The 15,163-nt window shown below is 40.3% G+C and overlaps 1 protein-coding gene across 3 annotated transcripts in view; it reads right to left on the bottom strand.

The window, feature by feature from the left end:
- CACNA2D3 (calcium voltage-gated channel auxiliary subunit alpha2delta 3) overlaps window positions 1-15,163 on the bottom strand; it is a 1,591,404-nt gene that overhangs the window by 25,046 nt on the left and 1,551,195 nt on the right. For all 3 annotated transcript variants that reach the window (XM_073644583.1, XM_073644584.1, XM_073644585.1), the window contains one exon: window positions 11,051-11,162. In XM_073644583.1, the coding sequence (XP_073500684.1) occupies window positions 11,051-11,162 (112 nt within the window). The remainder of the gene's footprint in view (window positions 1-11,050; window positions 11,163-15,163) is intronic.

Here is a 15,163-nt window from a genome sequence, read left to right as displayed (position 1 = left end):
ACGTAAATTGGTTAACAAAAATGACCTTTCAATATAATTCTGTTCATCATTACAATTACAAAGATACAAAACATGTGTAGCTTTTTTATTATTTTAATGGTAGAAAAAAATATCAGAATTAAAAAAAAAAATGTTTGTGTTGTGTCTAGTGTTGAGCGAGTATGTTCTGTTAACCCTTTCGCTGAGTATGCTCGGGCCGAGCTCCGAGTATTTACAGCTGCTCGGTGATATGTGTGAATCGCTTCCGTGTGCATGATTTGCAACTGTTTGACAGTTTTATTACATGTGAGGAATGTCTATTTCTTACACATTCCTCACATGTAATAAAGCTGTCAAACAGTCGCAAATCATGCACACGGGAGTGATTCAACCATATCACCGAGCAGCTGTAAATACTCGGAGCTCGGCCCGAGCATACTCAGAACAGAACATACTCGCTCAACACTTTTTCCGAGACCCGTAACGCTTTCATTTTTCTTTCAATAGAGCTGTGTGGTGGCTTATGTTTTGCCAGGCAGGTCGACATCTTTATTGATAACATTTTTGGATAGAAATTAAATTTTCTTAAAGCATTTTTTGTGCTATTGCAGAGACCAAAAACCATAATTTTGTCATTTTTCAAATTTTTGTTAATTAATTAATTTTTATATTTATATAGATAGGACTTTTCTAAAAGTGGCGATACAGCGGTGTATTTTTTTTTTATTATCTTTATTTTTAATGTGGGAAAAAGGGGGGGTGATTTGAACTTTTATGGGTTTTTTTTCATATTTTTTAAAACTTTTTTTTTTACTTTCACTGTACTTGTTAGTCCCCTTAGAGGACTTGAAGATGTGATTGTCTGATCGCTTGTGCTATATACAGTGATGCTACAAAATTGCTTTATATAGCAAAAATCATGGTTTCCTTTGAAGCCCGGCCACAGGTTGGGTTTCAAAGGAGCTCCATTATGAAAAGCTCGGAGGTCTTCAACAGACCCCCAGCTGTCGAAGTAACCCTCGGTGATCTGGAATCACGTCATGGGCGCATGGAATTACGCGCTTCCAAGCCAGCACACTGTTAATGCCGCTGTTAGAGTTTGCAACCTGCGGTCGCAGTCAGGTTCTGCTGAGTAAGAGGCAAGATCACATCGTGATCCAGCTCTATATACCCGCTACAGACTTGTACATGTACGGCAGATGTTGGTAAGGAGTTAAAGAGGACCTGTTGTCTCTGCTGACATGTCTGTTTTACTTAATACTTCTATTCACCATAATAAAACAATTCTGGAACATATTTTATTAGATCTCTGGATTGTGAAGTTCTTCTATTATTCCTCGTAGAAATGTATGAATAAATTGACAGCTGGGTGTTACCACATGGTGGTGCGCCCATAGACAGTTCAATATTTTGCAATCAGTCCTGCCAGTGTACCACTGTGTAGGGACACACCCCTTTAACAAGGAAAAATGGTAACACCCAGTTCTCAATTTATTCATACATTTCTAGGAGGAAAAACAGAGAAACGTCACAATAAAGAGAACGAGAAGGAAAGATTTTGCAGATTTGTTATTTCATGGGGAACACAATTATTTACTGAAGCAGACATTTCAGAAGTGATGACAAATGTCCCTTTAAATAACTTTAGAACTTGTTCTATTTTTATTATTTTTCCTTTTATTTCGAACTACAATGCTTTTAATGTTTCATTATACTTGTCGCCATTCTTTATTTCATTTTGAAGAAAACAAGCTGTCCCAAAACTTCCAACATCAGTGTCTCGTCAGAGCAGATCCAGGCGATGAATCGGATCCAAGTCCAACTCAACGGACAAAATGTAAAATAACTTCTGCACTTCCTAAGGAATGTGAGGTTGATGAACTATAGTCAGTGCTGAAATACTGGGATCTTTATCGAGCCTATAGATTTTGCTTCCCCTGCCCTTCCTTTTTTTTTTTTTTTTTTTTTTTTTTTTTTTACAGGAGTCCCAATATTTATGGCACCACAGTGGATACAAATTATCATCTGTACTCTCTGAAACTTTTGTGCAGAAACTTGTAATATCAAGCCGGAACATGTACCTTGCATCCCACGTCAAATATTTTTGGGACTGTCCAAGTGCATAACTTGAATCTTTTCAGACACTATATTTGCAGACATGCCAAACCTAGCATGTTGTAATTCTTCTTGTGTCCAGGGATTAATGGAATAGCAGACTAACTTAATAAAAAGTATGGTATATAACAAGTCAAAAAATATTAGCGAGGGCAGCCAAACCTTAGAAATAGTGACATTTTTATGCTAATTGCACTTATTGTGGATTCCATCAACTTAATATGACTGTACTGTATGCGCCTGATTATGCCGAACGTGTTGGCCTATAAATCTGCTGGATTACTGGACTACGTTCAGCCATGAATATAAAAAAAATCAGAAAGTCGGGCCCTTGCCTTCTATATAATGCATGTTTTATTTCAGCCAATTAGAAATTAGCCTGCTCGTGAAAACATTGTGAAACTGGCAGAAAAAATAAAACATAGGCCAAACAAATCATACAAAACCAAATAAAAGTACAGAAAGTGTACTATTATATGAAGCCCAGCGACTCGAGAGCATTTACACTTGTATAAATCCTGACTCTCGTGCCGCCCTTTTTAACTCATCCCCTCTCTTGCATCTCAGTCCTAAAAACTAGAAAACCCTAGCATCTTTGAAACCACTGCCTTGACAAAAATGTAACCTTTCTGCAATGGTATTCAAAGAGGTTTTCCACTACTCTTACATTGATGCCATTTCTTTAGGATAGTCCATTAATGTCTGATCAGCCGGGGTCCGACACCCGGCACCAGCGCCAATCAGCTGCTATCGGTGTCGGTGGTCGCTGGACGGAAATACTTGCCAAACTGCTCCGTCCACTTGTAGTGGTCGCGGCTGGGTACTACACATTCGCCACCTGCTGATTTGAATAGGAGGCGGATGTGCAGTATCCTGTTATCCTGTGGCAGCCACTACAAGTAGACGGAGCAGCTCGGCAAGTGAGTACTTCTGGCCGGCAGCCGCCACCACCTATGACAGCTGATCGGCGGGGGTGCTGGGTCTCGGACCACGGCCGATCAGACATTTATGACCTATCCTAAGGACAGGCCATCAATGTAAAAGTAGTGGAAAACCTCTTTTCCTGCTTAAATTTACCTTCAAACCTTTAGCTTAACTTTCAAAACACATTTAGACTTAATCTATGGTGAGAAACCGAAAAAGTTGAGTAACTTTAAAAATACATTGCAATTATTTAAATTGTACTAGTCCTGAGTTACAGCCTATATTATACACCGGGGCTGCTTTAACAATTTTACAGGCTTCAGAGCTGAAATCTCCCATTATTCATTGCTAGCTAGAACTTGCTCTGGTGTACTGAATTACACAATTGACATTCGATGTAGCAAAAATGAACTGTTCCATTGCATTATATAAGCTTAAAGGGAATCTACCAGTAGGACCAACCGTCCTATGCTGTTTTTATGGGCATGTACAGTAGGTCATAAAAAGTTGAATCAAATGATACCTTGAGATCTGCGATCTGACGAATGGTTCCCTAGAAATCCACATTTTCTTATATGCAAATGAGCTGAAAAGATCTCTGTGAGAGTCCATGAAGAACTCTAGACATTTGTTTTTTGCCCTTGAGAAAGGTGGCGAAATGCGTGGGTATCAATAAAAATCTTATTTGGAACTCCAATGCTCCTCATTTTCCATAGCTTAGCCCACCTAATGTGATTTTCTCCACTTTTGAAACTATGAGAGTCTATGAAGAACTCTAGACATTTGGTTTTTTGATCTTGAAAACAGCACTAAAACACATTGGTATCAATAAAAATCACATTTGTAATGCCAAGGGTCCTCATTTTCTGCAGCACAGCCCGCCTATTTTGATAAATGTGGGAGTCATTGGCTCTTTGACTCACTGATGACTTGGCTCATGCACCCAACCAACATGCAGAACTGTAATATGGTGCTTATTAACTACTATGGGACAATGTTGTTCCTCCACGTCTCTTACTTTATGTGGAAATTTTTGCTTGAGGAATTCTACATCTGTGCCAAATAGCCGCATGCTCCATTAGATATGATATTACAGAGGCATTCCTCCCTGTAAGCAATTATCCCCATTATACTAGGCTATACAGAGGCACTACATGGCATCACAAGAAATGCCTAATGAAGCATTAAATTAGATTAATTTTGTCTGAACCTTATGATCTTAGCAAGATCATCTGGCCACCTAATGTGTAAGGTGGTGTCTTGCATTTACCCTGACAGGGGAAAAGAAGGACCAATCTTTTAGACAGCAATGTGCCTGATACTTGTTTTTCTTGAGGGGAGATGATTCCAGACACCTGTGTTGAGGACTTATCTTATTCCCCTCCTCCATCTAGTTGAGCTCAATGTGCACGTTTTTGGGGAGGTCGGGAAATTAGCTAATGAGCTTTCAGCCAATGTACATGGTCAGTCAAAAACTGGTTGTCCACTACTGAAGAACCACTTATAAATAAACTCCGGGAAGTAAACTTTTTTTAAAAAATTATACTCACCTCCCGGAATGGCGCCATTTCAATGAACTGGTAGAGATTGGCGTGGGACGTATGGAGGCATTTTACATCTCTCTGGGCCCTTTAATAAGAGGTTATCCAATAGTTGTCCATATTATCGAGCTGCAAGGACTCCGTCTGCATTCATTGAGTTGATTGATATATTCCCGACCTTAGGGCAGGCACAGATGGCCGTAGATTCTCTTATCCGAGAGAATTGGGTTGATTATGCAAATGACCCTAATCCTGATTAGAGTTTGATCAGCGTGTGATCCGATTCTCTCGGATGAGAAGAAGATGGAGAAAAAAATGTCTTCATTATCTCCATTCTGTGAGTGCGCAGAAATCAGACTGCACTAAGATGTCATCCAAGTACAGTCCATTGTTTTCGACGGACTCATAGACTTGCATGACAGAACGCGATCCAAATATCAGAAAAAACTCGCTCATGCAGCAATTTTTTCCTTGGCCAGTCCTTGTCCAAGGAAATAATTGGACATGTGCATGGCCCAATAGATCGTAAATCGGATCGCACTCGGATTGAAAATATGCTCATCGGCACCTGCCCTAAAAAGAGCATATTAGGTATTCGAGCAATCAAGACATTGTCTGACCCATACTTGATTTAAGTGAAGTAAACTTTTTTTGCCCTCCAGGAGAAGTGTAAGGTTTTGTGGTTGCTGACCCAGTAGACTTAAAATAGAGACATACCAGATTAAGGCTATAATCTCATAGTTGAAAAAAGCCACTTACTGGTCCATGGTTAAAGGTAGACCAAATGTGTATCTCACTCTACACACATCACCATTTATTTAAGGCCTTTTGGGATCAGACACTTGAAAAGAAACATATTTGTGTTTATATGAAAGACAATATTGCAATTGTTAATGCGCCCGGAGGGCATTTAAGAGCCATCATTGTGCTCTCATTAGAGGTTTATCACGAGTGTAGTTTATGGCTTCCTGTTGGGTGCATTTGCAAAATAATGGAAGCCTTGAGATCAGTTTGGACTGCACTCTGAAAGACACAAATGTTTTCTTTACAAATAAAAAAAGATCTTAGTCGCCTTAAAATGCTATAATTTGCACTTGACTCAGTTTCCAATGGGTTGTAGACCAAATGCTGCATTATGTGGTTTTTTTGGAAAGAGATTCCATGTCCTAAAATTACCCTCAAAACCTGAGGTCTTAAATCTGCTCTTGTCATGTTGAATTAAGATAGTTTCGTACCCAGAAATGATGTTCAGGCACAGCTATTCCACATTTAGTATTTCCATACAAAGTATAGACAATCCTGCACAGGGAACTGACTGCTGTGACCTCCATAGACTATTAGTAGAATAATTAACTGTCGGACCTTCCAAAGAGAACACCCAGCCATCATTGGTGGACACAGACAGAAGAGGCCCCTGTGCAAGAACAATATATGGGCCCTTTGTAGTCTAATAACTCATCATAATGTACAATTCCACCTGCTTTTGAGGTGGAACTGGACCCCCTTACTTCTTAGGCCCCTGTGCAGCTGAACAGGTTACGCCAATGATATGTTCGCCCTTGCCATGAATTCTTCCTCTTATATAACAAATAGAAGATCAAAAAGCTGCTGTGTAAAGCATGAAATATTATAACATCCAATGTTCGACTGATAATGACCAGAGTTTGTTCGAATCGACTCTCACGACCCTGTCCATCAGCCACGACAGTAAACTTTGGCCACTGGGCAAAAGCCATGAGAACCACCTCTTACCTGAAGACATATTCTTTTGATTGGCCTGCCAGGTGTGACATCAAATGTCATATTATAATATCCAATGCTCCATTGACAGTGACTAGATTTGATGTAAATCAATTCATGTAACTTGGTCCATCGGCTATGATGACAATAATCTCTGGCCGCTGGATAGGAGCCGTAAAAACCGCCTCTTGTCTTCTTTCAGCTAGCCAGCCTAGAGTGAGGTCATATGTGTGTGTGCCGTGATGATATCACACCTGACCAGCTAATCGAAGGAAGAGCGGTGGATGTCGTCAGGTAAGAGGCAGTTCTTACAGCTCCTGAACTTACTGTCTTGGCTAATGTGAATCAATTCACATCAACTCTTTAAAATAACATATTTTTTGCGTGTAATTTCCATATATATAACCCTATAGAGTTCCATAAGAAATATGGCGGTACAATATATGAATAATAAAAGGAACCACTTGTTACATTTGGAAAAAAGTACTGATTTATGCCTTAGTAGGCAATTGGATGGGGGTTGGACTAATAAAAAGTTATTCTAATAAAATGCTCTGCCATGGCCAATCTTTTTTTTTTCTCTAAAGTTGGACTGGAAATCAACTGGCAATTTAGTTGCTTGTCTATTGTTGTTATTTCTTATAAACCTCACATCTGTAGCTGATAGAGGTAGAAATGTGAGTGAAATTACATATGAATAGGCTACAATGGCAAGAAAATAAAAACAGTTACAATACTGAAAGTTTATAAACTTTAGGTAATGTTGGAAATATGTCAAAAGGAAAGTAAATGATATCGATAGACTTGTCTCTCGTTCAAAAATGGTATTTATTGCATTTATAATATGTATCTACTCCCGATGTAATTCAACCGCCAAGATAAGTGTCACGGGGGTAACTCACATGTGTTGCCGTTGCTGTGCTACTCACTGTCTTCGCCGCTCTGCTTATCCTCATGTCTGGCAGCCCTGCTGAGTCAATGCAGCACTTCCATCTCTGCTACATATCCCTGATGTCTCCACATGGCTATAGAGGGACACGGCCAGATCCTGCAGGAATTTAACCCTGCTGTGTCCTGCAGGGTTTGAATTCCCCAACCAGCAGGTGCTATATCAGGCAGTCCTGTCCTTCTCACCTTGCCTGAGCTTAGGTTACAGTTTGCTGTTAGCATCTAGTTTCCTGTTTTGGCCTATTCCTGTTTTGTCTCACCTGTTACCGACCTGGCTTGCCCTCTCGTTTATCCTAACCTCTCCGCTCCAGACCTTATCTACGAATTCTGAACTTGTGCTGCCTGCCCCAATCTTGAACTGTCAGACTACGCTCACCTGTACCCTGAACCCAAGTCTTTGACCCTCCGGCCAGCTGCTGCAGTCCTGGGAACTGCCCTGGAGTGGTACCTGGTGTCTACCAGCAGCCGAGCTTATCCTCACCATCAGAGGCCCTAGTGAAGACTCAGTAGACACATAGTCCCGGCCCTCTAGGGTAAGCCCGGCCCATGGTCCACACCCACCACTTGTACAATAAGATCTGAGGGATCACACTTTTTACTGTGTTTCTACATATGAAGTAACGTTTGTACAATGAGGAGAAAGGTGAGTCTCAGTAAGAAAAAAACGTCAACTGATTATAGCAATTACTGCAAATTGCCACTGTACATTTATTGACTAACTTATTAGCAGATGTAGGCTTCAATCAGACATCTGGATTATTTTTGCATAAGAGAAAAAAATGGACTGTTTTTTTTTTAGGTCCATGTGACCATTTCTACCAAAAGTGTGCCATCCATTTTCCTTTAATGCAAAAAAGAAAAAGACAGCTGTCAAAATTCCTGAACAACTAAAAAAGGGACAGTACATGGATGTCGAATAAATGGCATCTGTGTGCTATATGGTTTTTCCATTGATCCATTGGTTTCCTTGGATGAGTTTGATCCGTAACTCCGATTAAATATGGACATGTCTATGTTTATTTTGTGCTCATTCAGACGTCGGTGATTTTTCTTGTATGCAAAAGAAAACAGTTTGAGTTTTATCAATGTTTTTGATCCAGAGTGTCAACAGAGTTTTGTCAGGTTTTCTTGGGATGAAAAAAAAACTGATACAGGTTTTTCAAGCTTCTCCTATCTATCTGTCCGCGAAAACGGACAGCACATGGATGGCTTTCAAGTGATGTCCAAAATTTTCACGGATCCATAGACTTGTGTTGGCGAGTTTTAGCCGACAACTGGATCAAGAACGGACATGTCTCTGTGCTTTTTGCCTTCCACTTGGTCGAAAGAATAAATCGGTGATGTGAACTAACCCATAGACTATCATAGGCACGAGTGCTATCAGTGAAATATATGGATAGCACTTGTACAAAAAAAACTGACGTCTGAAAAACAAATGGACATATGAACAGCCTCAAAGATTATAATGAGTACACGGGCACAGCAGATATGTGAAAAATTGACATCTTAAGGGACCAAAAGGTGATTTACATGCCGTGACTGGCTGCATGCATCCAAAGCTCTGCCTTATGAAATGCCCAATGGTCGTATGATTTTTTAAACCAAAGCATGCGGTCACTGGGCATCATGGTGAGTTGAGTTTTGAATGCATGCAGACAGCCACAGAGTGTGGCCTCACCCTAAAAGTCTGATTACGTAAAGAAGGAAAGAGTCCAACTATTAGGCTGTGTGCCCACTATGCGTTTTTTAAGCGTTTCCGTGGCAGCAATTCCGCTGCGGAAACGCTTAAAAAACGCTTGGTAGAAGGTCTGCCATGATAATCCGCATGTGCTGTGCACATGCTGCGAAAATTTCCGCTGCGGATTATCATTGAGGAAAAATCCGCAGCACTACCAATTATTTTGTGGAATTGCGGCGTTTTTGCCGCCATTGACTTGCATTGAATCGCATGATATCGGCATCACTACATGTGCACATGCGGATATCATGCGGTTCAATGTGCGGATGGTACCCGGGTTTGGAGAAGAGGAGACTCTCCTCTGGACCCGGGTACCATAGAACCTGTAAAAAATATATATATATATACATTATACTTACCCTCTGATGGCCCGCGGTCTTCATAGCGATCCGTCCGGTGTCCCTGGCAGCTCACGATGGTCTAAAAGGACCTGCAATGATGTCATTTAGTCATGTGACGGGTCACGCGACCGCTGACGTCGGGGGCCGCGTGACCCGTCACATGACTAAATGATCAGAGTGTGATCATAGTTTGATCCAATTTTCACGGATGAAGAGAAGATGAGGAAAAAAATTTCTCCATCTTCTCCTTTCTGCCAATCCATGAAAATCGGACTGCACTCGGATGATCTTTTTCCACATAGTCATTGATTTGCATAGCCGAGTGCTATCCAAATATCAGATGCAAAACAAGCATGCTGCTATTTTTTCTTCGGACAGACGTTGTCCGAGGAAATAATAGGACATGTGGACGGCCCCATAAAATAACATTGGTCCGAATGCGATCTGATATTTTGCTGGCTCGCACTTGAACCGAAAATACAGTCGTCTGCACGAGCCCTTAGACTAATTTAGCACTGCCACCATATAGTATCTATGTATAGACCCGTAGAGGGTAGTGTATGTATATAATGGTTTTTGTCCTACTAGATCTTCCAGTTTGATGGAGTTTTTAGTTTCACAGTTCTGTATTTTTGGGTTTGTAAGTCTTGATCCTTTTTGATGCCCTGATTTAAGGAACTTGGTAAACAAGCATTTGGTGAAACAAAGACTGAGCCAAACTTGTACATAAAAAGTTCAACCATTTACTATGGTATAGGACCAAAAGCATCTCTGGCTCTGGAGGACCTTTTCAGTCCTAAACAATCTATTGATTTGAATGGGCATTGTGCAATGCTTCATTTTTCCAGTAGTGGTGCTGTAGGGAAATTGAACACTTACTGTCTGGTTTCCCTGCAGATTATAGACGATCACTGGGATCATTCTTCAATTTCCAAATTGTTCCGATTATTCCCAAAAAAATTTTTAAAAATAAGAATGGAATTGACAATAGAGAGACCATCACACAGCCGATATTTTGACCATGACACCTGTTTTTCCATCCTTCCTTAAAGTCGGATAAATAATATAGAAATCACTGTGCATGCAAAGTTGCCAGGTGAGACACCAGATGGTGGAGTTTCAGGTTTACAAAGATAACTTATAGAAACAGAATGTACTGAGGAAGTGAATCAAGAACTGGTATACAATTTGTTTTAGTAGCTTAAATTTAACGGGAAGGGAGAGACCAGGATTTAGAGAACTACGGGGTCAAGAGAGGATGTTTCTAAGAGTGTGATGAGTGTATATTTAATGTACGATGGGAAGGAGCCAATGGGCAACGGGTCCCGGAGGTGAGTTAAGGTCTTTGAACACATTGGATTAACATGAAAGTTGATTGATCCATATCTATTTCATTGCAATCACTGTAGCATTCGAAAGGATGTTGGTATAAGTAACCATTTGGATTTTCCGTAATTTTCTCTTGAGATCATAAGCTGCATGTTGAAAATGTTTTCGATATTATGCAGCTACAGAGCTGACCACATTTACAGGGCAACCTATTTTACTATTCCCGGTAAAGAATAAAAAAATGGGGGGTCGGTGATGGAAACATTTTATAAGTAACACCTTGGAATGGCTTGCATAATTAGGGAGTTGGCATGTTACTCATTAAAAAGTGTAGGAGTAATTCAATACAGACTTTTTAAATACTAGTCAAAACCAACTCTTAGTGAAGAACTTACTTGGTGCAATCATCACAGTTAATGGTGCCTGTTGTCTCCTTTATGGTCCGCTCAGATACAAAAGCTGGGTATTCTGTATCACACGGCTCCAGAGTCTGCTTTAGCCTTTGAGCTGAAAAAAAAAAGGAAGCAAAAAGAACAAATATACAAGGATTAGGAATATTTGCTTTTTATTCTGCCACCATGTGACTTCTTTCAGGTATTACAATGATACATTTACATTCTCCATGTACATCTAAACAGCAACCGATGACTCTGCAGGTACCTTACAACTAAGAGCCATTTTAAAGGGAATTATAGAGAAAATGAATGTCAATCGCCAATATAAACAAGCTGTTAATGCCCAAAAGACATAGAGGTATATGTTTTAATAATCATATTTTTTACAAAGCTTGTCTGCTTTTCTCATGTCTCTGTTACTAATAGTACTGATCAATGTTTGCACGCGTGAATGTACTGATGTGAAATGGTAGATTATAAAAAATTAAAAAAGATCTGATCAATGTAAAATGTGCAATTATAATTATCATTACATTTTCATTGTTCATTCACTTGTCGCACAATTGTACTCTGGACAATTATTGAGAACCTTTGCTCAATCATGATGACTATTAAGAAAACCACCATGCATGTTGGAGACCAGTGCTGCCCCCACAACTAAAATCAATTGCAGGGGTGGCGCGGGTCACTGCTTTCCTTTCACGTTGAGAAATATTTTTACAATGTGCACTGACAGTGCGCTCTCGTTACATCTCATCAGAGCTGGCGAGAGAGCGCACTGTCATTGAGCATATTGCACAGTGACAAGAATCTATTGAACATATGTCATTATTGACTAGTGATGCATGCTCAGTAGAGCAGGAACTAGCCCAGCCCCTGAAATGGAGGTCACTGATGATGCTTCATTTCAGGGAGGGTGCAGAGGCTATGGTAGCGACTGCAGCATCTCCCTCCTGATGATTACTCATTTCACTATCCTAGTGAGTTCTCAAATAAAGCATCATCAAAAAGAAAGTAGTAAAAAAATAAAGCTGTTAGATACAATAGTGAGGAAAGGATAGGGACTTTTTAAGTAAAGCATATTGGAAAAGAGAGTAGATTATGACACTAAATAGATATGCATTTAGGAGTAAAATACATTTTTGTTACACACCACACCTTTAAGTCCATCATAAAAAAGTTTGTTGCTAAAAATTGCCTCTTTTTTATGAGTGGGTGATAAGTTCTGAATGTCAGATCTACCTTAGTTCTAACTTTAGACCAGCATCACACCAGCGTATGGCATCCGATGCAAGAGCATCGGATGCGATATGCTAATGACACTTGGCTCCTGCTCTGCTGCGAGCGTGAGCCGAGTGTCATGCTACTGTGCAGCGATTCTCTAGCATGAGAGGATCACAGCACAGCTGCAGAGGAGACGGAGAAAGTAATTTCTCCATCTCCTTCCTGGCCTGACTCGCCGTATATCGGACTGCACTGAGCTGACATGCGAGTGCAGTCCAATGTTTCACTCACACCCATAGACTTGTATGGGTGCGAGTGAATCGAGTGCTGCGATTGTTCTCTCATGACGAATTGGCATGAGAAAATAATCGCTGATCTGAATTGCCCCATAGAATAACACTGGGCCGAGTGCTGTGTGATGTTTTATTGCATAGCATTCGGCCGTGTTATATGGTAGTGTGACTCCGGCCTTAAATGGACACTGTTGTTTCAACAAAAATTGCATAAATCAATAGTACAATTGAAAATATTAGAAACTTTATAATATATCTTATCAGAGAAATCAGCTTCTTTCTCCACTTATGAGTCATTTCTTTCCCTCCCTCCTGCCTCCTGGACTCATCATCCACTGTGAAAATCACCTAAAATCTGTCTTTTTCAATGTAACATACTGCTAGCACAATGGAGTGTCAGGTTACACCTCCTATTATACTCTATGGAGAGGGTAAGGGGGAGTTGGAGTGAGGAGCACTTAGCACAGTGAGAGACCAAACAGACACAGGCAGATCGTGCAATTTTTAGCAAATGCATTTCACTCCGGAGGTGGATTCACAGGCACACAGATCAACACTGTATAATGTTTTTCATGCTGCTACCGATTCCATGTGCCACATAGAGAAAGAAGAGCAGCATCTCTCTGTGTGTGCTGTGTATGGTAGACATCATAGCAGCTAGTTGCCACTCACTAGCTCAGAGAGAACTGAAAATTAGAGAAAGAGCCTGCAGGGTGGAAAAAAATGGTAAAAATGCATGTAATAGCCAGATATAGTGATATTCCTCATGCACACACACAACAGTTTATTCTGAAAAGTCACTTGAAAGGACAGGTACGCTTTAATAGAAGCGGACAACTCAAGAACTGGAACATCATCAGATCTTTCAGAAATATGCTTTTGCATAAAATCGAAAACTTTTATTGGAGGAGGGGTAAGGTCAACCCAAATAGTCATCAAAAACAAGACAGTTGACAAAAATATATATATATATGATATTGCCAAATAGCTCAATGTTCACCCATTACACCAACAGATCGTGGACAATGTCTAAGGGCATCATATCTCTCTACATATCATCATTCTTAGAAAAAGGTGATCAACTGTGTTTGTATGTAACCAGTGTCCAAGACATCTCATCTGGATTTTTCTACATAAAAAAAGATCAGGAACTGTAAGTGGAGAATGGAAAACAATGGATAATTTAAGAGACAAGACGTTGCAGGGAAAATGTCCAATTCCCCTTGTTTCCTACACTGCAGCCAAGTTCCTTGCTGTTTTAAACCTATTCTACATGACAGAGGCCAAGTTCACAACTTCTTATTGATTAAAATAAAGAACAAAATTAGTGTTAAAGAGTTTCTTGGGACAGACTGCAGCCATGAATACAGAATCACATACTGTAGATTCTGTAGTGGCCACTCAGTGGACTAGGACACATTGCTGGGAAAAGGACCTGTCTGTAATATTTTGCTATTATCTAGCACTGCACAAATAGTATTTACAGTATTCATTTTGCGCTTTGGCAGATGAATTTTATGGTACCTTTATAACCCTATAGAGAGCAAGAATATTCTACATTTCCATAAAGGAAAGCAAAATATGATATGTGAACAGAGACTTACTTGTGAGATACAATAAAATTTAGTGGACCAACCTGATATCTTCTGCGTAAAGCCAATCAAAGTCAAGGGAACTGAAGGAGTATGCCAAATTTCACACTTAGTAAGGGTTGTTTAAACCATTATATTGATTAGTGTCTTCTGATGATTACATTTTACCTTTTTTTAATAGAATAGAATTTAAAGATGTGTAAGATTAGGGATATCTTATAGGAGAAGTGAACACAGTAAAAAGAAAAAAGAAAAGTGGGAGATGGAAGTCCACAGGGTGCCACTCTCTGAGTCATGAACCACCCAGGTCAGATAAGAAAAGTTGATTTATTGAACACACAACGCGTTTCAGGGACAATCCGACCCCTTCATCAGGTGATACATAGAGAACTTGGCTATCTCCAGCTGTCCTATAGAGAATGAATGGAGTGAAGGTGTGCATACTTGACCTCCACTCCATTCAGAAGGGACTCTTCAGAGACCTTTTCTTGGGATTCGTAGGGATCCCAGTGTTCAGATCTGCAGTGATCAATAAATTATCCTCTATTCTATCGATGAAAAAACCTGGCCATTGACAAGTGTCTGTTGTGTAAGTAGCGGGGCCCACTCCATACAACTCTTTCAGACGTACATACATGGCAGATGTCTGGACAAGTGGGCTGGGAAGATGCCGGTTAGAGCGCTAGACCCTTTGTGCATTCACCATTAGTAAAGGAGTTGTCCAGGACTTTAACATTGATGGCCTTTCCATAGTATAGGTCATCAATGTCTGATCGGTGGGGGTGCAACATGTTTCCAATGTTGGCAGCGGCTGGAACTGCTTTGTTATGGAGCTGCACAGCACAGTTCCATTGACTGTATAGTGGTCGCAGTCGAGTACAGCACTTCCTCACTCTATTTAAATCAATAGGGGGGCATATATACAGTACCCAGCTGTGGCCACTCTTCTGTCAATGTGGCTGTGCAGCTCCGTAACTGAGCAGCTCCGGTCTCTGTCAACACAG

The sequence above is a fragment of the Phyllobates terribilis genome, unplaced genomic scaffold, assembly GCF_046119375.1.
Source record: "Phyllobates terribilis strain yellow unplaced genomic scaffold, ASM4611937v1 Scaffold_8__6_contigs__length_399053987, whole genome shotgun sequence".
NCBI lineage: Eukaryota > Metazoa > Chordata > Amphibia > Anura > Dendrobatidae > Phyllobates > Phyllobates terribilis.
The sequence above is the reverse complement of the archived record's forward strand: the minus strand, read 5'-3'. Positions and strand labels throughout refer to the sequence as shown.